The sequence below is a fragment of the Tachysurus vachellii genome, chromosome 20 (genome assembly GCF_030014155.1).
Source record: "Tachysurus vachellii isolate PV-2020 chromosome 20, HZAU_Pvac_v1, whole genome shotgun sequence".
Lineage (NCBI taxonomy): Eukaryota > Metazoa > Chordata > Actinopteri > Siluriformes > Bagridae > Tachysurus > Tachysurus vachellii.
Window position 1 is genome coordinate 16,233,478 of NC_083479.1, and position 27,518 is coordinate 16,260,995.

Genomic DNA, 27,518 nt, shown 5'->3' on the forward strand with positions numbered 1-27,518 from the left:
TGTATACGGAGTGACATAAAAAGTAATAGAAATGCTTATTTTTTATGGTTAAACTGTAAATATAGATAGCTTTACCGTAAGCTAGCTAGTGCTCGGCAAAGTTGGCGCATGCGTACAAGGTTGTTTTTTTTAGTGACAGCGTTGTATGGCCAAGCAGCTGTTATTGTTAGTTAGTGTGAAATATAGTCCTAGTTAGTATAGAACATGGGTCCAAAAAAGAAAAGTGCCATCCCAGACAGGTAAGTTATCATGTCATGTACTTGTGCAGAGGAGAACTGTGTGATATTTGTGGTCTTAGTGACACCAGTGTATATTGTCCACAGATGGACTGATTATAAAGCAGTGGGTAAACAGATACCAGGCACGCGCTTCATTGCATTTAAAGTACCTTTAAAACAGGTGACACACACACACACACACACACACACACACACACTCACCATCACACACAGACTCACACACACACACACACACTTGTGCTGACCTGGTGTGACCCTCATTTCTCTTTTCCAGGCTTTGCACAGGCATCTGCATGAATCAGAAGTGTTTGGACCTTTGGATCTGATGGATGTGTTAAAGAAGGAGGGTGAAGAACTTGGTCTTATCATTGATCTCACTTTCACCACACGTTACTACCAGCCCCAGGTGACCAGCACCATGTCCACAAATACGTGCCCACAAACAGACTGATGTTAAACCGAAAGCTACAAGCTTTTGTTAAGTTAATGTAAAACTTCATGAAAGAGTCATATAGCCATGTTGTGTTTAGACATTAATACACCTTTCCCTGGAATGCTTGGAATGAAATATTTTCACTGCTCATTCCACTGACAGCACAGCGTTAAGGTGACGACTTCGTAAAAGGATAGCGCACAACTTTCAGTGGTGTATCACCGTGTTGTCTTTTTTATACATTTCTAAAATTCCTGTAGCAGATGTCACATAGAAATAACCCCCACTATAAGTCTAGAAACGAATACAAGTGATGTAACATTTTCATATATGGTTACATGACTACTAACTACTGTTCATTTGGATGTGAGGCAGGATTTGCCAGACACGCTGCACTACCTGAAGATATTTACAGCAGGGCATGAGGTGCCAAGTGACTCCACCATCATGAGCTTTAAAAAGGCAGTAAGAAGATTTCTGCATGATAATCAGAACAATGGTACATCCACATTCGAGTTCACATTCCCCTCATTCACTCACATATCGTTCTCCAGACGAGTTTAAAACAAAAAGTGACAAAAAAAAAAAAAACTTCGAGTGGACTTATATATACTGTACAGTATAACCCAATTATCACAAAAAATCAAATTTTGTTATTCACCAACCTGTAAATATAAATTTGAAGACCAGATAAAATTTCATTGTTTTTTTTTTTTGGTTGTTTTTTTTTTTTCCAAAAATGAAGCTGTTCCCAGTTTTTTGTAGCTCATAGAGTAAACCTTTTCATTTTTAACTGATTTCTATGTAAATGCTCTATGCTAATACATGGTTATAAACGATGCATACTGATTAGCAGTGTTGCCGTGTTCACAGATAAGCTGATTGGAGTTCACTGCACCCACGGACTAAACCGAACTGGATACCTCGTGTGCAGGTAGAAACAAAATAAAACATTGTATATGTAAAATTGCTATATTTATTTATATACATGTGCAATATCTGTGGAATGACAATTAACTGGTGTGTGTGTGTGAGAAACTCAGTTTGGGACACAGTTCAGGACAGTAAGAGGTATTGGGTGTTGTTGTATCTGATGGCTAATGACACAAAAGAGCCCCTAAACTGAGAGTATGAAGGCAAACTCATGCTGCTTCTCAGGCATGTCACAGCTGCTGCAACTTTTTTAAACTCCTGAAAGTCAGCTGTCTTCTAAATGAATGTTAAGGAACATGTGTCACACCTCGTTCTGTTCACCAGCTCATTTGCAGATGAAAAGTATGTATTTAAGTGTATTTTATGTATCATGGAATCCAACCATAAAAAAGGATGAATGATGTGTGAGATCCTCACATGCTTACACTGTGGCATGTTTATATATTATAGGAGCAGGGAACAGCTCAGTACTGTGTGTGTTTTTGATTGTAGATATCTGATCGATGTAGATGGTGTTGAACCGCATGAAGCCATCGATCGTAAGTTATTAACATCTTTTAAGAATTTTAACAGCTAACTGTTAACAAATAAGTGAGTGCCATCTAGAGATAAAGCAGCAACATTCACTTTAAACACTAAATATAGATTGTTATTCAGCATGTACTGTATAACCGTATTGTTGGTTTTGTTAAGTTTGTTATTTAGTCGTTTATTTATTTAGTCGTATCTTGGAATTGTTAAAACTAAATAAAAACCCTTTGTTAAGTTGAACATTCCTATGTCACTAAACGATACTGGAGTTCACTTTATTTTTTGACTAAAAATTGCACACTGTTTTTGTTTGATAACTGTTACTATTATTAAAAAGCTATTCGATTGTGTTTGTTTGTTTCAGTGTTCAACAAGGCACGTGGTCACTCTATAGAGCGGCAGAATTACCTGGAGGATCTGAAATCAGGACCAAAACGCAGGTATTATCAATAATGTTTTATTTAGAACATGTACTTTTACAAACTATTTTGATTTAATAAAAGCAGAGCACAATTCTGTGGCATACTGATTTATACTGATAAAAACTTGGTTCTGTAGTAATGATGGAATGGACGAACCAGAGCAGGAGCCTGTTAAGGGTGGAGCCAGAAACAATAGGAATGACTCAACTGTCCATGAACCTCACTCTTCTTTTAGGAGGAGAGAAGATTATCGGGATCGCTTTGAGTATGTGTGCCCTTTCATGCTTATTACAGAAAGTTACTTTCTGCTATTACTTTTACTTTCTGAGAGTTTAATCAGAGCTGTGACTGAAACTCTGCTTTTCTCCTTATCAGGTTTTTCGACCAGACGTGGAGCAACAACCAGGCGAGACCCTGTCTACGTCCTTGGTTTCCCACACCCCCTCACAGAGCCCCTCCTCCTTTACTCCCTACACCATCTTTCAGGGGACCACCTCCTCTCCTACCCACGCCTACCCCGGGTGCCTGGTTTGATTTTAGGGCAGGCCATTACCCCGCTCCTCCTCCAAACCCCAACTTCATGCCACGCTACACCTTCGGAGAAGTGCCTCGTGGACACACACGCCGAAAAAAAAAGCCTAGAGCGAATCATAAACACGCTACAGATACTCCATACTCGTAGTGACTGTAAACACAGCATTCTCTCTAGCCTTGAAAGTATTCATGTTAACAAAGAGGTTACAGATTAGCAACATTTTATTGATCTTTATCCTTTTAGCTGTAAAATGTGTAAAATGTAAACCTGCAACAGGTGCAAAGCTACACATATTGTTTTATTAAAGTTTGTAAAACCCCAAAGCAGACTGTTACTCTGAAACTCCTTAAAATCATCTGTTTCTGTAGTGCACATAGCCTGTATGTGTCATATGATCTGTACTCTGTCACAACCTCCAAGAAATGAGGTGTAGAAATATGGACATTAAGTTTTTTGCTGGTCTCGACTTTATCTGCACGACAGGAGGGATGAAGGCAGCAGAGGTTGCTGGGATGGGCATGGTCATCCTCTTGATATTACCTTGAGAGAGGTAATACTTGAGAGACCCACCCTGGTTAGTGTAGCTTAGGTACTGTAAGTAGTTCATGTAGAAAGAGTTTCTTTATATGTTTCCATCTTATTAGAGTCAATTTAATTCCACTCTACATTGTGATCATTTCTAGATAAGATAGAAGCCATTTATCATAATGTATTATACATATCTAGCTGGTTAATATAAAACTGAGAAGTCATTATTGTGGTAGTTAAATTGACCACACTAACAATTTTGTTGTTTAAAATCCGCCGTTTAGTTACTGTTACATTATAGTGCTAATAGCTTAGGTGTTTCTAATAGCTTGGGTGTTGTATCTAGCCTTTGTTTCTGTGTCTATAAAATAAACTAGCTAATTTGCTTAGTGGCAGTTTAACAAACGCTAACTAGACAAGGATTTAAAAAGAGAAACTACTAGTTCTTCATTTTTAACTACTCGTTTAACCTTCTAGTTATGACACTAAACAGCTAGCAATGTTTAATACTTTAACTAGCTAGCTTGTCATAAGTTGCATTAAATTAACTTCATTGGGTTTTATTAGCTAAGCAAAACATTCTTTAAATATTAGTTTACACAATCTACCTCAGTTTAGTGATCAAGTGACATATCAGTAAATTAGCGGCTTCTTTTCCCATCTATTGCAAAACCTATCTGAAAAACATCAGCTGTGCATTAGCATTTTTTTTGTGTGTTCATGTTGAATCACTTATTGTAGCAAATGTATTTATCTATGATTGGTTATATGATTTGGATTAAAGGCTCTGATGTCATATTTTCTTTCTTAGTCATATTCTACAAAGTTAAATTTAGAATCAGAAGGAGCTTTATTGCTATGTATGATTGTGCATACAATTGGTTTTAGTGTCATATGCTTCTAGTACATACACAGAGACAACACACAGACAATAGAAATATGAGAATATAAAAAAATAAACATGTAAATATGAATAGACAAAAAATAAAAAAATAAAACATTGAAAAATAAATAAATTGTATATATAGTTGTGCTATAGATGATAGAATGGAATTGAATAAAATGAGATGCAGGAATGTACTAGGATGGAGAGGGTAACAAATAAATATAAGATTATTGCACATTGTAAATGAGGCAGACATTCTGGCCATTGAACACTCATTCAGGCATTGAAACACATTGATCATTAAGTAAAAAGGAAGTAAGAGGGATAGAAAGAAATAAGAAAGATGTGGCAGAAGGAGTGGAACACAGGACTAAAAGGAAGGCACTTATACCATATTCAAGGGCATGTTGGTAAAGAGAGAAACAGATTGGGCTCCAGAAAAGAGGACACTGTGTGTTAAATAAGTATCTGCACAGCATAGGGAAGCGTGAAACTGGAAAATGTGATAAATGTGGGCAAGAAGAGACAGTAGAGCATGAGCTTGTTAAATGTATTGTATAAAAGATTTACTCTAACACAAGCTCTGGGAGTAAATCATTTGTCGTTCCAGGTTCTGCTGGGGAACGGCTCAAAGCAATCAAGAATTTATCATGAACTACAGAATTATCTAAAAGAAATAAAAATAAATAATAGGATTAATTTCCCCCTTCATTTATGTCAAGTTTTATAGATTATTATCATTATTATGATTATGATTATGATTATGATTATTATTATTATGATGATGATGATTATTATTATTATATGCTTTTATTATTTTATTGTTATTTTTGTTATTATTATTATTATTATTATTATTATTATTATTATTATTATTATTATTATATGCTTTTATTATTTTATTGTTATTTTTGTTGTTATTATTATTATTATTATTATTATTATTATTATTATTATTTATTAGTAGTAGTAGTATTCATATTATTTATGATTGTTATTTTATTTTTATTTTTTTTCCCCTACCTCCTGCGCCTAACTTCACTACTACGTTGCAATACACACTCCAATCCAGCAGGTAGCATGAATGCACCTTCTAAGTTGGTCTGCCAACCGCCGATAAACACCAAACACAGAAGAAGCATCAGCAGAAGAAGAAGATGACCCGAAATTCGCTGCGTTTGCGTAAGGGTGGTGTTTATTTAGAAAACAAGACCGTTTGTGGGCAGAATTTTATCGTGTATTTGTTTGTGTTTGCTGTTTACGATTAGGATCGAGCGATACGTTAAAAAAACAGACAAGTAATTAAACGCTTTCGCTGTAATTTAACATTTATTTTATTAAGGTAAACTTAGCTAGCCTAGCCTAGCCTAGCCTAGCTCGATTAGCTACACGGCTAGCTTTAAGGTTTATAATCGGATATATAAACACTTTAGACATTGGTGTAGTTTGTGTTGTTGGTGTGACGATGGAGGAGAGCACAGTGTGTGTGAAGACGGACAACACCGTGGCTGTGAGGAAACCAGAAGAGGAACCGTGCAAGACGACCAAAAAGATCTTGGACGAGGAGAAATATGTCGAGGTGATTTAACAATGTTCACTAAAGCTGTTAAGCAAAAAGGACATGATATTGTGAGCTCCTATTTTAACAGGAATGCGCGATCCATCAACAACGTGATGGTTAAAAACTGTATCAGGACGAAGCAGTCGTTTTTATGTATATCTTGTATTTCTCTAAGTATTATCTTGTATATCGTTATAAGACGTTGTGTTATTGGTACACATCTAATGATGTTTCCTCTTTTAGCCAACGTTGGACTGCTGAACCTGATATTAGCGTTGTTATTACTGTCGTTTCTATTATGGGTAAATATACTTTATTAGCTGCAGGGGGAGAGAGAGAGAGATGGAGGAGGGAGAGAGAGAGATGGGGGAGAGATGGGTTAAATATTAACATATTATACAATTGATCATTTATGCATTTCACTCGTGTAGTGAAAGTAATGAATACTTCGGTGTCTTCGTATCCCTGACATGGGTGTCAGTGAGTGTTTATGTATATATACTGAGGAGCAGGATTTTTTTACCACTCTAATGTTTATGGAGAAACAGTGGAAGCTCCTCTGTGTTTAGTTACAGTAGTCACAGATTTCTGAGAAATCAGTCACTTATTGCTCATTTAAGATTTTGATCCTTAAATTCTGGCTTATTCAGGAAAGCTTTTATTAATAACGGTTAAGCCTCATGTCATTCCCGCATACTGCCTTTATTCACACATTCAGATCAGCCATGTAGTCACATGGGTTATATTTAGATGACGAACTGTTTTTTGTTTATGATCATTCAGACTATATTGATTATCCAACACATCCTCAGCTCAATTAATTAGCTGCTTCACCAATTTCCAGACATGTTCTTCTGTTTTTAAATTATTTTTATTGTTTCCCTTTTGTTATTTCTCTGTTACACGACGTTAACGCAGATCAATGAACTGCATCTAAAAAGTCTCCAAATGTGACCGTGTGTCATATATTAAGATAGATTGCTTTGATTCTGTTGTATGTTGTTGATTCGGCTTTTGAGCGATCCTTTTGCTATTTTAGTTTTAATTGAGTGTTTCCTGTGTGCAGAGTCTGGAGCAGATCATTCAGAGGGACTTCTTCCCAGATGTCATTAAACTGCAAGCACAGAAGGATTACCTGGAGGCTGAAGAGAGTGGAGACCTACAGAGAATGAGGGAGATTGCCATCAAATATGGTTCAGCCATGGCCAAATACACCCCACGCACTTACGTCCCATGTGAGTTACATCATAGGTTTACTGAGGCATGACATTTAACAGCCAATTCTTTTGTTACTTATTCATATATAAAATCTACTTTTTTTGTTACAGAAATGACTGTAGCAGGAAAAAGATTAATAATTGTTTAATAATTAAAAATATTAATAAAACATTCAGAGTTTTTGTGTTTTCAGATGTGACACCATCGACATTTGGGACTCCTGACGGCCACGCTGCTTCTCCAGCCACTTCACTTAGTAAATCTCGGACAGGCAGAGACACGGAGCTCGGTATGAAATCACGCACCACAGAATTGCTTTAAAAACGTCTGCTTTTAACGTTTCTATGCTGCATGCTTCTGTTACAAAAACCTGAACCCTGCAAACACATACAGTTAATCCTATAGGCCTGTACCTCACTATAAAGGATGTACAAAGCATTATTTCCTGCAACATATCATGTATTATATTCATATGTGCATCCATATCCATATGTGGACCGAATTGAATGGTCAGCGTGCGTGGGACATTATTATTTAGTCAGTTATTATTTTCTAGACATTATTGCGGTTTTACTTTGGTGTGGCATGTTTAGATGGCGTCCTTCAACTCTGCTTTGTTCCTCAGGAGGTAAAGATGGCAGGAAAGAGAAGGAGCTGCCATCTCTGGACTGTTTCCTGTCAAAGACCACGAGTGAGGATAACGCATCATTCGAGCAGATTATGGCTTTGGCACAAGATAAGGAGAAGCTGAAGAACGCCTGGCTGTACGAGGCTGAGGCCGAGTTCAAACAGGTAATCAAGCACTGCCATAATTCTCTTGCTGTGTGGGTTTTTGGTGTGTGTTCATGCATGTGTTCTCTAAATAGATGGTTCTTTATAAATTAAGTTATTATTGTTTGTCGCAGCGTCGAGAGGAAAATCTGGCTCTGCCATCATCAGAGACTCAGGCTCTGGAGTGTGTGAAAGCTGGAGTAGAGACATGGGAGTACACTGCCAAAAACGCCCTCATGTACTACCCTGAAGGCAAGAATAGCACCACACACACACACACACACACACACGTGTGTATGGTTATATATTCATATGACTCACACATGCTGTAATTAGTAACTCTGCCCACTCTCATACTTGGTAGGCAAATTGCCCTGAATCTTTAGTTAATGGTCCAGGTGTATTCTGATTATCTTGTCATCGTTGCACATTGCAGTTTTTGTATTTACACAATGTGCAATGTGTGTGTTGAATCCCAAACAGGTGTGAAAGACGACACAGTGTTTAAGAAGCCGAGAGAAGTCCTGTACAAAAACACCCGCTTTGACGTGGACCCATTCTGCAAAGCCCTGAACAAATCACAGATCCAACAGGCTGCTGCTCTCAATGCACAGGTAGCTCTACCAGCTCCTCTGTAACCATCAGCAGCTCCACCCACTCTCATACACACGCCACTCACACTCATACACTCAGCTGTAAACCCACCCAGCTCGTACTTACTGTGAATTGTTACTCTGCCCACTCTTATATACTCCTACTGAGTCTGCTGATTTATTTATGTGCTGTGTTTAGTTTAAATTAGGAAAGGTGGGACCGGATGGGAAAGAACTACTGCCACACGAGTCTCCTAAAGTCAATGGCTATGGCTTCGAGGGAGCACCCTCACCTGCACCAGGTAACGTACACTCACTAGCACCCTCACCTGCACCAGGTAACGTACACTCACTAGCACCCTCACCTGCACCAGGTAACGTACACTCACTAGCACCCTCACCTGCACCAGGTAACGTACACTCACTAGCACCCTCACCTGCACCAGGTAACGTACACTCACTAGCACCCTCACCTGCACCAGGTAACTTACACTCACTAGCACCCTCACCTGCACCAGGTAACTTACACTCACTAGCACCGTCACCTGCACCAGGTAACTTACGCTCACTAGCACCGTCACCTGCACCAGGTAACGTACACTCACTAGCACCCTCACCTGCACCAGGTAACTTACACTCACTAGCACCGTCACCTGCACCAGGTAACGTACACTCACTAGCACCCTCACCTGCACCAGGTAACTTACACTCACTAGCACCCTCACCTGCACCAGGTAACGTACACTCACTAGCACCCTCACTAGCACCCTCACTAGCACCCACTAGTACCCTCACCTGCACCAGGTAATATACACTCACTTAATTAACCTTGTATAAAATGTTGATTGTGCACTTTTCTATGTTGTTGCAGGAGTGTGTGAATCTCCCTTAATGACATGGGGAGAGATTGAGGACACACCATTTAGACTGGACGGCTCAGAAACTCCACTCATAGAGAGGAGCCATGGCCCTGCATTTAAGGTGCATATACAACAAAAACACATAATATCCCAGATCAAGATCTTGCACCAAATAGTCTTAATGGTCTTAACTCTTATAAATAATCTGACGGTGTAAGATTCTCACTTCTTTTATGGTTTACCGCATAATTATTCTAAATATTATGATTCAGAGTTAGTAAAGATCACGATCGTGTATAAATGTTGCCGTACTCACTCTGTGAGTTTTGGTGTGTGTTTAGATTCCTGAGCCAGGACGCAGAGAGAGGCTCGGGCTAAAAATGGCCAATGAAATGGCAGCCAAAAACAGAGCAAAGAAACAGGAAGCTCTGCGTAAAGTCACAGAAAATCTTGCCAGGTATGATGCACACACTCGCATACATTTCCTCGTTATGCACATGACTATGAAATTACACCTCCGTCATAAAAAGGCATTTCTAATAATTTGTGTCTGTCCTGCATCCTGGCCTCTTGTACTTATTCACCAGTGTTTATTGTGCATTTGCTCTTATACGGCTTAAAGCTCCAATAAGGCTCTAATAGCTGATGAAGCAATAACTTATATTACTCATAGGTTCTTATAATAACTCATAGGTTTCATTAACTCAGACGTTCCTGTAAGGTCTGGTCTGTTTCTACACACACACACACACACACACTGTGCTCAGCTCTCTCTTTGGTGCACTCTCCCTTTTATACCTGCTACATCTCACTGCAACAGAGAACAGTCATTAATATAATTCATCACAGGTGTGTGATGCTTACTACTTGGATCCACTCTCCATTCACAAAGGGCAGGTTGCTAAATGTAATTAACTTAAAGCATCTGTGAGTATAACTATTGCTCAAAGATTGACTTCTCCACTTTTTTTTCCAGTTTAACCCCAAAAGGTTTGAGTCCTGCTGCTCTGTCTCCAGCTTTGCAGCGCCTCGTCAACCGGTCATCCAGGAAGTACACAGATAAAGCCCTACGTGCAAGCTATACACCATCACCCTCTCACAGAACATCCGGTTCCAAAACACCACTCACCCCCTCACATTCTTTACACACCCCCACACCAGGCAAAACCCGCACACCCGCCTCACACGACCCTGCTTCCATCACGGACAATCTGCTACAGCTGCCAAAGAGGAGAAAGGCAGCCGACTACTTCTGAGGGCAGCACTAACAGCACAAAGGACAACAATCCTACACAAACTGTCTCCTGCTTTGGATTTCTGGCCTTTATTTGCCGACTGAGCGACTCATAGACTTTAAGTGTTGCCGACTACTTCATCATTTAAAGGCATAAAGATGGCTAGAATTTTTTTTTTTTTTTTGGGTACAGGTTATTGAAATGGTCCCTATTATTTTGAATGTTTTCCTGTTTTGTTCTGTTTACCGGAGTGAAAAGATAAATATATTTTTGACAAATTGAGAAGAATATTCATGTTGGGCTCTTTTATGGTCAATATAATCTTTTTTCCCTGGATCTTTTCAAACATAAACAGATTATTTATTGACATACCATTTTTGTGTATTTGTTTTGTTCTTTTTTTTTTTTTTACTATAAAATTCATGGATTTGTATCGATAAAATTGGTCATGCAATGCAGTAATTCATGCTGAAATTAAAGATCTAATGATGCACTTAATTGTATCCTGATGAATCAACCATCTTTGACTCATAGGGAAGCAAAATCTGGGATTTGTTTCTCCACTAAATAGTTTTGTAAAGACTGAAATAGTATAAGTATAAACAGTATATGTTATAATATATTTTTTTATTTGAAGGTAGGATTTGTGTAACAAGCAATTGTTATTGAAATGACTCGACCCATAATAAAATTATTTCAGTTAAATTGAGTTATATAAGCTAAACTATGAGAGAATTTTGACTCAAAATTGACTCAAGCTGATGTTACTCTAAATGAACAATTTATACATTTGAAGCTCTTTCAAAGATGCATCTAATATACCGTACGCCTCTGTTTCATGAGTATATAATGCTACAGAATGGGTCATTTGATCTTGGAGACGTTACATGATCTTCGTGGCACCACTGGCTCTACGGCTTCAGGTAAACTCCTGGATTCTCGTGTAGGATTGTCATCTGATGCCGCTATCTTTACCTCTTGTGTTTAGCACCCTCTGTGCAGTCCTTTGATGTAGATGGACCTCTTAATTGTCTCTGGATACGTTTAACTAATTTGGGCTCTTCCTGTAGCCACGGGTGTTGGAGGATGCAGTTGACGTCAATCCTTTTGAGAGGGTCAGGGTCCAGCATGCGGTAGATGAGGTCATACGCAGACTTGTACTTCTGTGCATGTTTAGGGAATTTGATGGTATGTTTCTTCTGAGTTTCCAACATCTTCATAGGATTGGAGTCATCGAAGGGCATGGTACCTGTCAGCATGATGAAGAGCACAACACCCATGCTCCACACATCATTCACTTTAGGGTTATAAGGTAGATTCTGCAGTAATTCTGGTGATGCATATGCTGTAGACCCACAGAATGAGTCACTCAGCATCATCTCTCCATCCACATAATCTAGTCTCTTGCTAAAGCCAAAGTCTGTGACTTTCAAGTTGAACTTTTTATCGAGCAGCAGGTTCTCGCACTTCAAGTCCCGATGAACAATATTTTGATCATGGATGAACTTGACAGCAAGTGCTAGTTGGCGGAACAGTTTTTTAGAGAGTTCTTCTGTAAGTTTGCCTCTGGTTTTAATGAGATCAAGCAAGTCACCCTGCTCTACCAGTTCCATCACAATCAACAGCTTTTTTGCATCTATATAAAAGTTCTTGAAGGTCCTTACAATGTGTGGGTGGATGAGTGAGGAGATGATCTCCAGTTCACGTGGCAGGAATTTCTGCAGCACCTCAGAGGGTGCTTTTTTCAGGTCAATGATTTTGATAGCAACTTTTTTCTTCAGTTCTTTAGAGTAGGCAGACTTGACCTTGCCATAAGACCCTTCACCCAGTGTACGGTCCGGTATGTAGCCATTTTTTTTTAATATCTTTGTCTCGTCGTCCATTACTTTTAGAATTGCGCGGGGTATCAGATTGATTATTTCATCATTTTATTATATCATACTATTACGTAATTAGTTCATATTCTGATTCGCATTCGTGATCTTATGACGTGGTGCTTGTTGCATAATAATAGAGTGCACTAGAATTACGGCGCGTAAAACAGCAGCCGGCGCGTAATTAATTACATGGCGAGATTTTGGAAAGCGAACTGTCTGAGAAACAGACAAGTGAAACAACTGAAGAAATAATTGCGTTTAAAGTCAGAATTCCGAGCTGTGAAGTCAGAGTTCTATGAAGTGAAGTCAGAATTCCGAGCCGTGAGTCAGAATTCCGAGCCGTGAGTCAGAATTCCGAGCCGTGAAGTCAGAGTTCTATGAAGTGAAGTCAGAATTCCGAACCGTGAAGTCAGAATTCCAAACCCTGAAGTTAGAGTTCTGAGCCGTGAAGTCAGAATTCCAAACCCTGAAGTTAGAGTTCTGAGCCGTGAAGTCAGAATCCTATGAAGTGAAGTCAGAATTCTGAGTCGTGAAGTCAGAATTCTGAGCCATGAAGTCAGAATTCTGAACCGTGAAGTCAGAATTCCGAGCCGTGAAGTCAGAGTTCCGACCCGTGAAGTCATAATTCCGAGCCATGAAGTCAGAGATCCGCCCCGTGAACCGTGAAGAGAGAATTCCGAGCCATGAAGACAGAATTTCGAGCCGTGAAGTCAGAATTCCGAGCCGTGAAGACAGAATTCTGAGCCGTGAAGTCAGAATTCTATGAAGTGAAGTCAGAATTCCGAACCGTAAAGTCAGAATTCCGAGCCGTGAAGTCAGAATTCCGAGCCGTGAAGTCAGAATTCCATGAAGTGAAGTCAGAATTCCGAACCGTAAAGTCAGAATTCCGAGCCGTGAAGTCAGAATTCCGAGCCGTGAAGACAGAATTCTGAGCCGTGAAGTCAGAATTCCGAGCCATGAAGTCAGAGATCCGCCCCGTGAAAACAGAATTCCGAGCCGTGAAGACAAAATTTCGAGCCGTGAAGTCAGAATTCCGAGCTGTGAAGTCAGAGTTATATGAAGTGAAGTCAGAATTCTGGGCCGCGAGTCAGAGTTCCGAGCCGTGAAGTCAGAATTCCGAGTCCTGAAGTCAGAATTCTATGAAGTCAGAATTCCGAGCCGTGAAGTCAGAGATCCGCCCTGTGAAGTCAGAATTCTGAGCCGTGAAGTCAGAATTCCGAGCCGTGAAGTCAGAATTCTGATTCAAATCTCATTTATTTGAGAGTCAATTTGAAATTCTGTGACATGAAGTCAGAATACTTCATTATTTTACTAGTAAATTATGCTGTTAGTTTAATGGTAATGCTATTCTAGTTTAAAGCCCAATGGTAGGGCTTACCTATAATTTCATTCATTCATTCATTCATTCATCTTCTACCGCTTATCCGAACTACCTCGGGTCACGGGGAGCCTGTGCCTATCTCAGGCGTCATCGGGCATCAAGGCAGGATACACCCTGGACGGAGTGCCAACCCATCGCAGGGCACACACACACTCTCATTCACTCACGCACTCACACACTAGGGACAATTTTTCCAGAGATGCCAATCAACCTACCATGCATGTCTTTGGACCGGGGGAGGAAACCGGAGTACCCGGAGGAAACCCACGAGGCACGGGGAGAACATGCAAACTCCACACACACAAGGTGGAGGCGGGAATGCCAATAATTTAATCTAATTATCAGATGTTTGTAATATTTATTTATAGCATTTTCATACAGATGACACATTGTTGAACACATTTTTCAGACATTTCAATATCCAGAGATCCAGAGATTTGGTTACCTTTTCAAAAGAGGATCCTGTACAGCCATGTAATGCATGTTGTTTGAATCTGGTTCTTGTTGATTCTGTAAAATCAGTGCCTGATGGAGTTAACATTTTTGCTCTCTTGCAGAAACTTTAACTTTGTATCTTGCTTGTATGTTCATCTCCACTGGTTTGCAGTTCAGAAAGAGCTGTCCACAGGAGCAGCCCAGGGAACTGCAGAGACTTACAGATGTAAGGTGGGCATGCAGATACATGTTATGCCATAATCTGAGAGACAGGCTCACAGTGGTGCTGAGAGTGCTACAGGGAGTAGCACTTGAAAATAGTGGCGATAGATCAGTGGAGGTAAGGGGAATTCTTTCTCAGATACATATACATTTTATAGGATTTTGAAATTATAGTTTTTGACATAATGGAGGGGATCCAGTCTCTCAACCCAAATAGTACAACATTCTTCTGCGAGGAACCTTTTGTTTGCTTTTTCTGAATTTAAATTTAGAGGACCTCCAACAATAAGGTTCATCAAACTAAGCAACTTCTTGATAGAGAGAAAAGTGGAAGGCATGGACCATCTACTCTCCTTGAATTTATTGTTTGTAGAACCTTATAAAGAAGTGTTCCATGAGCTCTTTAAGCTTTGTAAGATTCAGCGCTGCTTCTTGTGAGAAAAGCTTCTCTGCTTTAAATGCTGATTAAAACAAACCTCAGAACTACAATGGTTGATGACCGGCTGTCACCTTGGAGTTTTTAGTGTTGAGTCAAGGAGGCCCGTTTTTGAAAGGTTTGGCCAGTTTTCACCGAAATTGCAGACTTATGTTGTTTTACATCTACTTTACCTAGAATTTGTAATGTACACTATCTCTATGTTTGTGAAATGATGCGCACAAAAATTATATTTTGCATTTTTCCAAGTCGATTTCTCCAACTTCTCATTATTTGATGTTTAATTGCAGTGGGTTTTTTTTTGTAATTAAACTGTGCAATTTCTGTAATACACTTTCTTGTTGTTCTTGGTGGTTAAGCTTTATCTGAAAATATTTGGGACGTTCACACTTATTATATACCCAGATTATATATGCAACAGTGTGACCTGAGCTGCAGTTTTTATAGACACTGGCAATTCATAGTATGTAAAGAATTTTAATTAAATAAAATTTTTAGAACCCAATCATGTTAAAGAACACAGGGTTACGTAAATTATTTCTACCTTTAATCACTTATGGGATTCGTTCATGCTCCTTTGATGTCAGAACAGCATTACACACTGATTTTTTCGTGGTCTTTGGACCCCCTAGAGTAGCCTTGGCCACCCCACATGTAAAACTCTGGCTCTGCCACTGGTTACAGTGTCAGTTTTTCAGTTTCCTAATACTGTAATAATAAAATGGAGTTATTGCTCTATTCTGCCCTTTAATGGAACAGTGATTAGCCCTCTTTCTTTTTCTTGCTTTTATTTTAAGCTTCACAGTTTGATTTTAGTTTACAATTTCGGTCTCTAATCTAAATTTAGGCCTGATTAAAACCTTTACTAAGCCGGTTCCAGACGTATGACACAATTGGTGTAAATGGTTCGGGTATGACCAATTACACAACCCATTATTAAAAAACTGATATGACACTCAATCCTTGTCAGGGTCGATGAGGATCAAGTCTATCCTGGGAACACTAGACTGGAATATTGTATAACCGTGACATGACATTAGTCCATGACATGCTTTTGTGAAGTGTTTGGGGGGGAAGAATATAATTAACTAAACATTATTCAATTCTCCATAATGAGTAAACATGTTCTACTGACATAATTAGTTAATACACAGTTACACTTCAGCTGTATTTTTCATTATAACCATTACTGATGTTTTTTCTATATGTTTCAGTTATTCATGTTTATCACTTATTTGTGTTCTATATAAGTTTATTATTCATTCATTCATTCATTCATTTTCTACCGCTTATCCGAACTAGTTTATTATATACTAAGTATTAAACAAATTCATCATTACAAAGCATTAGAAAAGAATTCATATATGCTTATTTTGGTACATTAATGTAGGACCTTTTTTTTATCACTGTGAAGTAATAAAGCAAGTGTTTATTGAAAAACAAACCAACGTGTACAATCCGAGAGCAAAGAGAAGCAGTTTTATTCTAAACTGTTTTATTCTTATTCTTTTAACAGACTGAATTATTCATAGATAACTAAAATATTTAGTTGAATTAACTGCTTTGTGCTGTCCAGCTATAAAGAAACACAGGTGGGACCTCAGGCATGTCGTAAATGTTGAGCACCTGTTCATGTCTGCCTCAAATACATGGCAACCTAAATACAGAAGGTTAGGGTTAATAGGCCCTTAGCTATGTAATAGTTTTAATGATTAGGCATAGGGTTAAGTGTTTTAGATGACAATGAGCTATTACTAATGTTTGTTTAATTTCTATGTATTTATAGTATATTTCTATATTATAAATAAATATATGTGATATTTGACAGTCTTGTTTTGTAGATTAACATCCTTTTAAGCCATGTGACATTTTCAACGATATAAAGCTACATTAAACAACAATAGCTGATAATAATGATAATCAATTAGCATTTTTAGAATAAAAAATTAAATATATTTCATTGTACTTAGGTTAATGGAAGTTATAATTGGTCTTTAGCTTCCAATGAATCTTATTAGTTTTGGGTATTCCTCTAATTATTATTATTATTATTGTTATTGTTATTATTATTATTATAGTTATTATTATTATTATTATTATTATTATTATTATTATTATTATTATTATTATTATTATTATTATTATTATTATTATTATTATTATTATTGTTAATAACTATCAATAGAGTCCGTTCATTTAAACCTCCGACACAGATATCTACGCTGATTGGCTATCACACATCCTAAACCCGCCCACTCCTCAATAAGCTGATTGGTTGACACGTGGGCGCCCAGCTCTACTTCTTGCACATGATTGGTTGAGCGCCTGCTAGGGATTGTTTTCATTCCGCTGTCCCCTGTTTGTGAAGACAGAGTGCGGCCATTTTGTTATAGTTCGGCTGTAAATTCTGCAATGAGGGGAAGAACAACAAACTCTAACATTATGTGATGTCATATGAGTTTCATTTCAAGGAATCGGGATCTTGTCTGTGTGGAGGAGAGATAAAAAAGTGAGCAGCAGTGTGTGTGTGTGTGTGTGTGCGAGAGAGTGAGTGTGTTTGTTATGGAGGCGCAATCACAGTCCGCCTCGGAGTAAATCCGTGTGATCCACAGACAGCGTCCCGGTGCTAACAGAGGTCTCCTTCTCTCCGGGACATTTCCACCACAGGATCGCTGTTATGAATGGAGGATAAATAACCAAACTAATTATAATAAATGGTGGCGACGTCGTCCCGCAGCTCTGCCCGCCTCCTCCTCGCTCTTCTCTCCGTCCTGACGCTCACGGATCCCCCGCTGCACGGTAAACACTTGTGTTTAGCATTAACAGGCTAACAGGCTAGCTTTTACACAGGGTTCTGTTCCTATAACGTGTTCACATTATCACTAACATTATCCACTCAGACATAAATAAGCAGCACTGTTTAACACCAGAGAAATTGTACATGTCATTAAATTAACTGTAATGTTATAAAGCTAATGTAGCAGGCGAGCTAACTGCTAAAGCGGCCTGCTACATTAGCGTGTCACCGTGTATCATTTTATTTAATGATTTTTTTTACTCCACGTTACACTTGTGATCAATGCGAGTATCGGAATAACATGGAGTCGATATGTTTCCACGTATTAAGGGTTTATATGTGTTACGTATTCGGCTGTAGATCAGAGAGCTGGCAGTAAGTGCTGTAACGTGTGATATAACACATCTCATTATAATAAACAAAAGCCATGCAACTCGATATCAAGGTATGGGTTTTGCTTTGTGTTTATTAATTCATTAAATTAATTAATTTTTATGTATTTATTTTATATTTATTAATTTTTATTAATTTAATTTTATTCTGTTTTATTTCGTTATTTTATAAAATATTTAATTTATTTGTTTATTTTATTTATTTAATAATATAATAAAATACAATTTTTTAAAATTCTTTATATTTTATTAAATGCTTATTTTATTGTTTGTTTATTTTATTTTGGATTTTATTTATTTATTTTTATTTATATGTATATATATTTTTATTTTTGTTTTATTTATTTATTTTTAGCCTGCACAACAACCTAGATATGTAGGTCATTAATTTTTGTTTATTGATGAAACTTTTAAATTGAGAAGTTTTTTCTTTCTTTTTTTCTTATTATATTCTCAATTTTGATAGACATTGAAAATGTTGATTAATTTTCTATAACATCGTCTCAGACACCTCGTCTCTGGGTGTAAGACAAACTACATGTTTATATTAACACGTTTATTCTTATACGTGTTGTTTCTATAGTATCGATTTCTTCACACACTGAACACCGCTCCATATAATCTGTAGCTAATAATAAACAGATTAAAAAAAAGTGTTGATTAATTAGCAAATATCTGTAGTTATACAATATGGTGAAGCTTTTTGAAGGATGTATATTTAACATTTATGGAAGTTTTAGTGCATTCTGGTGGTCAAAAAGCGGTTGACAATACGGAAATCATCCTGCTGTCTTGGAAATGTGAAAAAGCTGGTGACAACTTTACAGATGGTCCACAAAAACATGACATATTGTTCTTTTAAGAAATGAACAATTGTAATTGTTCACAATCTGCTGTGCTGTAAGAGGACACTTTAGGAGTTACTGTTTTAGGAAACTAATTACAGCATTTTAGAATAATTTAGCATAGAATTATTTCCTGTAACATCATGTCCCATTGTGTTCGATTTTATACTTTAGATATGTCATTATTCACACAATTATATTACCGCTGGAGGACAGCTGAAGTATGAACATGAACCCACATTAGGCTTTGGTAGTACTGATTTTTTTTTTTTTCTTTCAGAAACATAAAAACTGAAGTGCAGTCTTGTATATTTAGTAAATTGTGACAGTTGCAGTGTCTCATTTAGAGCTGTTGCTATTACAGTGTTATAGATAGTGCAGAGACAGTTATAGCTCTTCATTTACCTTGAAAGGATTTGACTTTTTGACCCTATAATGGACATGGGAAGATGGATGTCTGGACAGACGTTGTTTATTCTTTACAAAATAGACAGGCTATATTAGTGCTTTATTGATCGTCTGTAAATTTCAGAAGCATATGGGGTAGCTGATAAATACTTCCTAGTGGCTAGAAGAAGAGGAAAAAGCATATTGAGAACCTGACCATTCATCTGCTTTGATCTCTAATCTCTCTCTCTTTCTCTTCCCCCTTTCCCCCCAGGGCCACGGTTAGCACTGGCTACACCGTTGTCAGGTGAGACCTGCTGCATTTACAACTTACTAGTAGTGCACAGTTGTATTAATGAGATGTATAGAAGTCAGTCTAGATAATGGCCAAATGCCATAAATGAAATGACATGAAATGATAAATGACAGCCAGACCCTCAAATGGAGGAAGGTGCTTCATTCATTACAAGCTTTGTACACCAGTTACAGGTATTTAAGTGTTCTTGCCAGTCAAACACAGGCATTATAGTAATGATAAAAGATGATGTGAGCTGTCTGGATTATGTTAATGGTCTCTCTGTATGTGGTAAACCAAACAAATAGAGAATTACAGATTAATGTCACCTTGAAATTGATGATTGGTTCTAATGTCTTAACTTTTCATTGGTGAAAGGGCTCAGATCCTGGCTGTCCTAATTCAGATTCAATTAAGATGCAGATATTTTTGTTATTTTGGTCTCCAATCCAAACTTAATCAGCTTTTCTCAATATGCAGAAGAGTCTGCAATAGTCAAGCACAATAATAATAATAGTGTTTCCTAGTGTCTGACTGGTTGTGTTTTAATTCTAGCATCAGACTTTTGCTGCATGGTATTACAAGTACGATTACACTAAAGAAATTGGGAACGTGTGGTTTTACTGTGTGTGTATCTGTATAGAGCCGCGTTGTGCTGAGGACCAGTTTGCATGTCTCAGTGGGAAGATGCAGTGTATCCCCCTGGACTGGAGGTGTGATGGCTGGACCGTGTGCGAGGACAAGAGTGATGAGATGGACTGTCCTCGTAAGTCGACACACACCAACAAATTGTCTTTTGTTCATAAGCATAAACATTAGCATCATGTCTAGACATGTCCCAATCATTCCTCAAAGTTGTATCACAATATTCATTATAGAATCGAATTATCGTGGATACTTTACTTACCCCAAATGCATAGAGTACCGAAGTATTGTGATGTCACAAAATAGGCCTAAAATGGTTGAGCCAATCACAGGATTGTGATAACATTGTAACAACAAACGTAGAGCCACAGAACCTGCACACTAATCTCTTCAGTTAGGCCTAGCCGTTGAAGGTCCTAATGATGATATGGTTTGCCTTTTATTTTAATGTGTACGTTTGATATCAGCTGAATAAAACCGTCTTTCACACATACACGGACATAAGCACACACAAACTTTGTCTCATTCGAACTGTGTTGTATTTCCACAGCGATAAAGGAGGAGCGTTATCGCTATGGCAGCGGCTTTGATCAGATCGAGGACGTGATGGGCGTGGCTCAGCCTGTGCGCTTTAACAGTAAGCAATTCATTGTTACTCATCCTGTGTCTTTCCCTCTTTCATCTAACTGTAACTGTAGTCTTGAGCGGATCAGCATAATGGATCCTGATTATTTTGGTGATCAGATGATGCTTATGGTAAACATTTGTGCTTGTAGTTGTGAACATATTCTTGCAGCCCATGTGGAGAAATATATGTTGGGAACTTACCATAATGTGTTGGGAAATTTCAAACACTGGCTAGCCAGAGTTCCCAAAACCTCAGCAGGAATACCATCATTCTTAAAAAATAAAAACTTTATTCCCCTGCATTAATAACCTGGTGGTCAAAGGGGCTCAACCAAGGGAAAGTTGGCAAGAGGAACTGTTCAAAATAATGATAGGACAAATCACAGATTGTATTTGTTTCTTGTGTGATATAGTGAAGTATGATATATAGACTATTAAAAGCTCTCTCTCTCTCTCTCTCTCTGTCTCTGTCTCTCTCTGTCTCTCTCTCTCTGTCTCTGTCTGTCTGTCTGTCTGTCTGTCTGTAGAAAAATGCCCGAGTGGATGGCACCACTATGAGAAGACTTCAAGCTGTTACAAGGTATACGAGCGAGGGGAGAATTACTGGCAGGCCGGTGAGACATGCCAGAGAGTGAACGGCTCGCTCGCCACCTTCAGCACCAACGAAGAGCTGCAGTTCATCCTCAAGATCGACCAAAGAGTGTGTGAGCGCAGAGACCAGTGCAGGTCAGTGTTTCAGTACATTCTGCAATGTATGTGCATCATTTATGGATTTGGGTGTAAGCAAGAGTTTGAATGAAGGAAGAGTTGGGTTCAGATTATAACCAGGTTCAGATAATTAGCTAGTGTCTTGTGACATATATTTATATAAGCCACAGTATGTTAAATGGCTGCATTGTATTTGTTTTGCAGTTTCTGGGTGGGCTATCAGTATGTCATCACCAACCAGAGTCGATCATTCGAGGGCCGATGGGAGGTGGCCTATAAAGGTCAGTAACACACATTAGATAATAAGGTTTATAGGCTTACGTTAAATCTGTATAGTAATGTAATATAGTATTTTGATGCAAATGTAAAGAATTTGGTAGAGATTTTTTATATTTTTTTCCCCAAGAATTATTGCTTCTGACATTGTTCATCCCTCCCAAAAATCTTGTAAAAGTCTGACATGATATTTAATATCTAATATCATCGTTCAAGAGAGACTCTTTTCAGTGCTAGTATCTTTTTGTATAAGTATTGTGTGGGTGTGTTCCAAATCACAGTGTTGAACATGCTGAGTGATGTGATTTCAGCACTGTGTGTGTGTTTTTGTGTAGGCTCTGTGCAGGTGTTTTTACCCCCAGATGGATTGTGGAGTGTGTCAGAGGCGAGTGTAAAGCAGGACAGTGTGTACTGCGCACAGCTGCAGCGTTTTCACAACAGGAATATGAACGAGCGCGGCTTACACAGTTGGCACACTGAGAACTGCTACAAACCGTTCCCTTTTCTCTGCAAAAGACGTACGCACATGCGCGCACACACACACATACAAACTGTCTTTAAGCAGTCAGATAAAAAATTCTGTGATGTACAGCTTCTTTCCTCTATTTATTCTGCATTAGTCTTGAGTCACCTTGCGTCTGTTTATCTCTCTGTAGCTCTTTTTGTGTTATGTTTGTCTATCTGTACTGCATTTAAAATGCTTGTAAAATGCATGTAAAATGTTCCCTATTGGTCTGTCTTTTAGAATGCCTTCTATTTCTCACAACCATTTACAACACACCAAACCTTATTTATTTGTGAAGGGTGCTTTAGTGTTAAATGCAGGGAATAATCTATGTATTATTTGTGTGTGTAGGACAAACATGTGTGGATATTCGGGATAATGTGGTCAGTGAGGGTTTGTACTTCACGCCCAAAGGGGACGACCCGTGTCTAAGCTGCACATGTCATGACGGCGAGGCGGAGATGTGCGTGGCAGCACTGTGCGAGAGGCCACAGGGTTGTACGCACTTCACAAAGGACCCTAAAGAGTGCTGCAAGTTCACCTGCCTCGATCCGGGTAACCAAAACATAACCATGGACAATGACAACTAAGTCGTAAAAGGAAAAAAAAAGGCATTTCTTTGCACCTTGTACTGTGTATGGTTGTGTGTGCGTGGCCAGAAAATGTCCACTGTTATAGTGTAGTCCAGTTGTGCACAACAATCTTTTTAATTGTTTTCATCACTAACCTGAATGATAGTTGTGTGTTTCTCAGATGGCAGCAGTTTGTTTGACTCCATGGCGAGTGGTATGCGTCTAATCATCAGCTGTATTTCGTCGTTCCTGGTGTTGTCTTTGCTACTCTTTATGGTACATCGCTTACGGCAGAGACGCAGAGAGCGCATTGACACACTGATCGGAGGGAACTGTGAGTATAGATATACTGTGTGTGTGTGTGTGTGTACACCTATAGAACAGAATTACACAATAGAGTATTGTAATGGTTAAATAAATTGCTTATTGAATTTAGTTGTTCACAAACAGTTGACCATGTAGTGTAAATACATCATAGCGTCATTGTTTCTATTTTTATTTTGTTTTTATGAATTTTCCTTTCAACTTTGACACACACAACGATATAAGTGTTAAATACACAAATGTGAGCAGAGTGTAGAACTGGCCAAGGGGTGCGTTAATTGTTTGTCACTAGTTTATTAATATTGGGTCAACTTGAAAAGGAAAAAGGTGTATAGAAGAGTGGTTTATTTTCTCTCTCTCTCTCAGTGCACCACTTTAACCTGGGTCGACATGTTCCTGCCTTCGATTATGGCTCTGATGTGTTTGGCACTGGTCTCACACCACTACACCTGTCTGATGATGGAGAGGGCGGTGCTTTCCACTTTCAGGAACCACCACCCCCTTATGCAGCGTACAAATACCCTGAGCTCCGCCCACCAGATGAGCCCCCGCCCCCTTACGAGGCATCCATTGGCCCCAACTCTCTTCTCTACATGGGACTTGGTAAATATAGAATATAGAAATATTCACCAGGAATTGATACACTGGGTTATGGATATAGTGTTAATTTTCCCCGTTATTCTGTGTCTGTTCCACTTTGTAGGGCTGAACGGTACACAGGTAGACAGTGGAGGAAGTGGAACTCTCTGTAGAACCCCTCTCCAGGCTCCACCCCATCCCCTTGAGGAGAGGGCAGAATCTATTGACAGCAGTACAATGTTGGTGACCCCGGACACACCGACAGACACCGATGACCTCGACCTTAGCTCCACACTTGATTCCACTAACACCACCTCTCTCAGCACGGTGGTTTGAGGAAATGGGGGTGTGTTTGTTTTTGGGGCCTCGGGCGAAAGAGGATGGGTTTTTACAATGAACTGACGGCGTGTTTAAGCTTCAATGCAGTTGTTAAGTGTAAATATGGCTGCTTGTTTTACTTCCTTCTTCTCCACAGACTGATAATGACAATGGGCGGAGCTTCAGCTTTCAGTCTTTCTGTCTCCTGTTGTGAATGTGTTGACGCTCCTGACCTTCCATCTCCATGACCCACACAGCTGACTCTTCAGAGTTCAGTCCTGCACATGGACGGGTTTCATGTTGTTAGGTCAGGAGTTATTCAGGATCCTTCACTCTTTTAACCCTTTGCCTCCCTCATCCTGTTCCTCCCTCAGCCTTGTCCCCTTTAAAGTCTCTGTCCATAATGCTGAATTTACATGGTGTTGTTGAGCGAACCCTTGCTTTAAGTCGCATCTCAGAATCGGTGTTTACAATGACGGTACATGTCCGACGGCAGCATGCAGCCATGTAAATGTTGCCATGGTCATGTTGTCTAGTTTTGCACCTACAGTAAATAGCTAACACAGTAGTCTTTTATTTTTTATTGTAGATCATTAGGTGCAACTACAAGCCATTAGACACCAGTGTTTCCCAGAAAATGTGGGTGCCATGTTTTAGTCCTATTTGTCATAGAGCGCTTTATTTTCTCTGCATTATTTGTAAGCTGAAGCTCTGCAAAGTGTTTTGTTTTGAACTCAATTTGATTGGGAAATTCTACTGTAAACAATTCTATGCTATTTTCTAAATGTTATATTCATGTACTGGAGTAATGAAATTGTATTTTTTTTAACCTGCATTGACATTTACAGGCCTTTAACTAGGTGTTTGCCAGCTCTCAGCTCAAGGTGTTGTGCGTGTAACAATGGTGTCGTTACTTTTTAAGTAACACTACATGGTAGCTACCCTAATCATAAAGTTCATTTTTTTTCCAACTAAAAGTATGCACACAATTTTAAGTTTGCTAAAAAAAGTGATGAATATCTGATCCATTTGCTTAGGTGAAATGTAAAGTTTAGATCCTTTGTTTTCAAAAGTCTTTGTTTATGCCGATACATTGGGGGAAAAATCCTTAAAAGGGCTTTTGGACTCGGTACCATCAGGGCTAAAGGGGCTAAAACAGTGTGTTCACGAAGGACTGCATTGTATTTCTTCACTGCTGAACGACAGCAGACGTTGGTGAATGTGCACTAGCTTAATCTAATTCATTTTTTATTCTGGTGTATAGTTGAGCAGCTATTATCACCAGCTACATCTCAATTTTGATCTAGCCAGACCCAGTCCTTAGTGTGCATAATCTTTATACAGGGATGGAGCCTTTATGGGGAGCTCTAATAGAAGACAGTTGTGTTGAGGGGCTAGTAACCTTTATAAGGGAACACTGCATTTTATAGTTGCGGCATATAGAGTGGGAGTACAGAGTCTTGACTGTAACACGAAGTGAGAGTAAGTGTGTGTCTGTAACCACACATCTTTCGACAGATGCTGATGTTTTAGCCCTGTTTAAAGACAAAACAGCAAACAGAACTGATTTAATCCCAGTGCTGCAATGTAGATATTGAGAAATTATATTAGTCACTGAACCTGGTTTTTAAAAAAGTGTTTTGAAATGGATTTAAATGGCCCAAAGTACCAATTGAGATATAGATATATATACACAAACAAACACAAGTTGTAGGCAAATATTACAAATTGATCTTAATATTTATTATTTAACAAGAAATTTCAATAATAAAATTGACAGAACCATACACAGTGCAGTTTGACCTCTGTATGTAATGGGTCAGATTTCCCACAATGCACACAGAAACAAATCACTCACTACTGAATCCTCCGTGTTTGTATGCGCTCATGAGAGAGACCTACTCCGGTATCACCGTACAGCCTGATAGGCTAGTTAGGTTAAAGCATTTCTTTATAATTTAAGGTCAGTATCTATGTTGTACACTCAATTATTCACATCAGCTCTGACATGGTGGTTCACTTTTGTTTTTATTTCCAGGAAAAGTCAAGAACGCGCTTACACACACACACACTGTTTACCCAAACCCCCGTTTAATCTTTGACCCTCTGGCTAATTGGCACAGACAATCCTCAGTGAACTGTCAGTTTTAAAGTCTCCTCTTGATTATTTAATGAGCAGAATGTATGGCACTGAAGGACTTTTGTCAATACCAAGCTTCTCCTCTAAAGGTTGATTTGATTTCTGCGTTTGTTGTCGCCGCTCTGCATGTTTTTCTCCGCGGCTTGAGGAGTTCTAACAAGAAAACACTAATAAATCAAATGTTTTGTGTAAAAAAAAAAAAAATGCTACAATTGCTAATTTTTAATCTTTAATTTCAGATTCTAAATGTAATTTCCTGTTTAGGTTTTGTTGCAGGGTTTTGTGTTGTATTCTGATAGCGATGTATAGCTCATCATCATCATCAGGCGCCAAATAAACTTCACTGAAGGATAAGAGCAGATGTGTGATGTTTTTTTCTGAAGGAAAAGAAGAACAAAACGATGTCATTTGTGAAATATGCATAGACTTTGAGGTCTACTAGTATGCTACATTCCATTTAACTGAAAAAGGAGCTCAAACTCAAAAGACAAACAATTTTACAAATGGAAACAATAATAAAGGTGTTGGATTATGTTACAGCCATTGTTTTATTCTAAGCAGATTTGGGAAACAGTTTGTTAAAAATGAAAAGCCAAGCATGGAAATTAATCTAGAGACCACTGCAAAATGATCAGTTTCTCTGGTTTTATCATTTATAGGTACGTGTTTAAGTAGAATGAACATTTTATTCTATAAACTAGTGACATTTATCTCAAATAAACCGTAATTTAGAACATTTATTTGCAGAAAATGGCAAAATATGCAGTGTTTTCAGACCTCAAATAAAACAAAAAACCAAGCTCATTCATTTTTAAAGCACAATACTAATGTTTTTACTTATCAGTAATCATATTTGGTGGAATAACCATGATTTAAGTCACAGCTTTCGTGAATCTGGGCATGCTCTTCACCAATACTTCACATTGCTGTTTGGTGACTGTCACTCCTGGTGCAAAAATTCAAGTAACTTGTGACCATCCATCTTCCTCTTGATCACATTCCAAAGGTTTTC

The 27,518-nt window shown here is 38.4% G+C and overlaps 4 protein-coding genes across 8 annotated transcripts in view; 3 read left to right on the top strand and 1 right to left on the bottom strand.

Moving 5' to 3' along the window:
• The window catches only part of dusp11 (dual specificity phosphatase 11 (RNA/RNP complex 1-interacting)), a 3,494-nt gene extending 78 nt beyond the window's left edge, over positions 1-3,416 (top strand). The window contains exons 1-9 of the mRNA XM_060895751.1: positions 1-239; positions 324-399; positions 514-645; positions 1,048-1,171; positions 1,546-1,606; positions 2,098-2,144; positions 2,501-2,576; positions 2,695-2,823; positions 2,934-3,416. The exon at positions 1-239 is cut by the window's left edge and continues 78 nt beyond it. Of these exons, the coding sequence (XP_060751734.1) occupies positions 205-239; positions 324-399; positions 514-645; positions 1,048-1,171; positions 1,546-1,606; positions 2,098-2,144; positions 2,501-2,576; positions 2,695-2,823; positions 2,934-3,240 (987 nt within the window). The 5' untranslated portion in view covers positions 1-204 and the 3' untranslated portion in view covers positions 3,241-3,416. The remainder of the gene's footprint in view (positions 240-323; positions 400-513; positions 646-1,047; positions 1,172-1,545; positions 1,607-2,097; positions 2,145-2,500; positions 2,577-2,694; positions 2,824-2,933) is intronic.
• Positions 3,417-5,643: 2,227 nt separating this feature from the next.
• ess2 (ess-2 splicing factor homolog) lies at positions 5,644-11,161 on the top strand. 2 transcript variants are annotated; one of them, XM_060896309.1, is made up of 10 exons: positions 5,644-6,086; positions 7,135-7,303; positions 7,480-7,575; positions 7,912-8,078; positions 8,192-8,309; positions 8,541-8,671; positions 8,850-8,952; positions 9,522-9,631; positions 9,852-9,967; positions 10,487-11,161. In XM_060896309.1, exons 1-10 carry the CDS (start codon positions 5,973-5,975, stop codon positions 10,764-10,766), a joined length of 1,404 nt encoding a protein of 467 aa, XP_060752292.1. In that variant the 5' UTR covers positions 5,644-5,972; the 3' UTR covers positions 10,767-11,161. The 2 variants fall into 2 exon arrangements, with proteins under 2 accessions (XP_060752292.1, XP_060752293.1); XM_060896310.1 differs by having other exon boundaries at positions 7,921-8,078; positions 10,487-11,159.
• Positions 11,162-11,716: 555 nt separating this feature from the next.
• On the bottom strand, positions 11,717-12,628 carry tssk6 (testis-specific serine kinase 6). The gene has a single exon (XM_060896660.1). The coding sequence runs from the start codon at positions 12,626-12,628 to the stop codon at positions 11,717-11,719; it is 912 nt and encodes a 303-aa protein (XP_060752643.1).
• A 4,792-nt stretch (positions 12,629-17,420) lies between these two features.
• Positions 17,421-26,862, top strand: dgcr2 (DiGeorge syndrome critical region gene 2). Of its 4 annotated transcripts, none has more exons than XM_060896641.1 (12): positions 17,421-17,605; positions 17,709-17,895; positions 19,792-19,824; positions 20,456-20,578; positions 21,008-21,094; positions 21,612-21,810; positions 21,997-22,073; positions 22,404-22,586; positions 22,925-23,128; positions 23,312-23,479; positions 23,836-24,072; positions 24,173-26,862. In XM_060896641.1, exons 2-12 carry the CDS (start codon positions 17,811-17,813, stop codon positions 24,382-24,384), a joined length of 1,608 nt encoding a protein of 535 aa, XP_060752624.1. In that variant the 5' UTR covers positions 17,421-17,605; positions 17,709-17,810; the 3' UTR covers positions 24,385-26,862. The 4 variants fall into 4 exon arrangements, with proteins under 4 accessions (XP_060752624.1, XP_060752625.1, XP_060752623.1 ...); XM_060896642.1 differs by having other exon boundaries at positions 17,764-17,895; XM_060896640.1 differs by lacking the exon at positions 17,421-17,605 and having other exon boundaries at positions 17,612-17,895.
• The last annotated feature ends 656 nt before the right edge of the window (positions 26,863-27,518 follow it).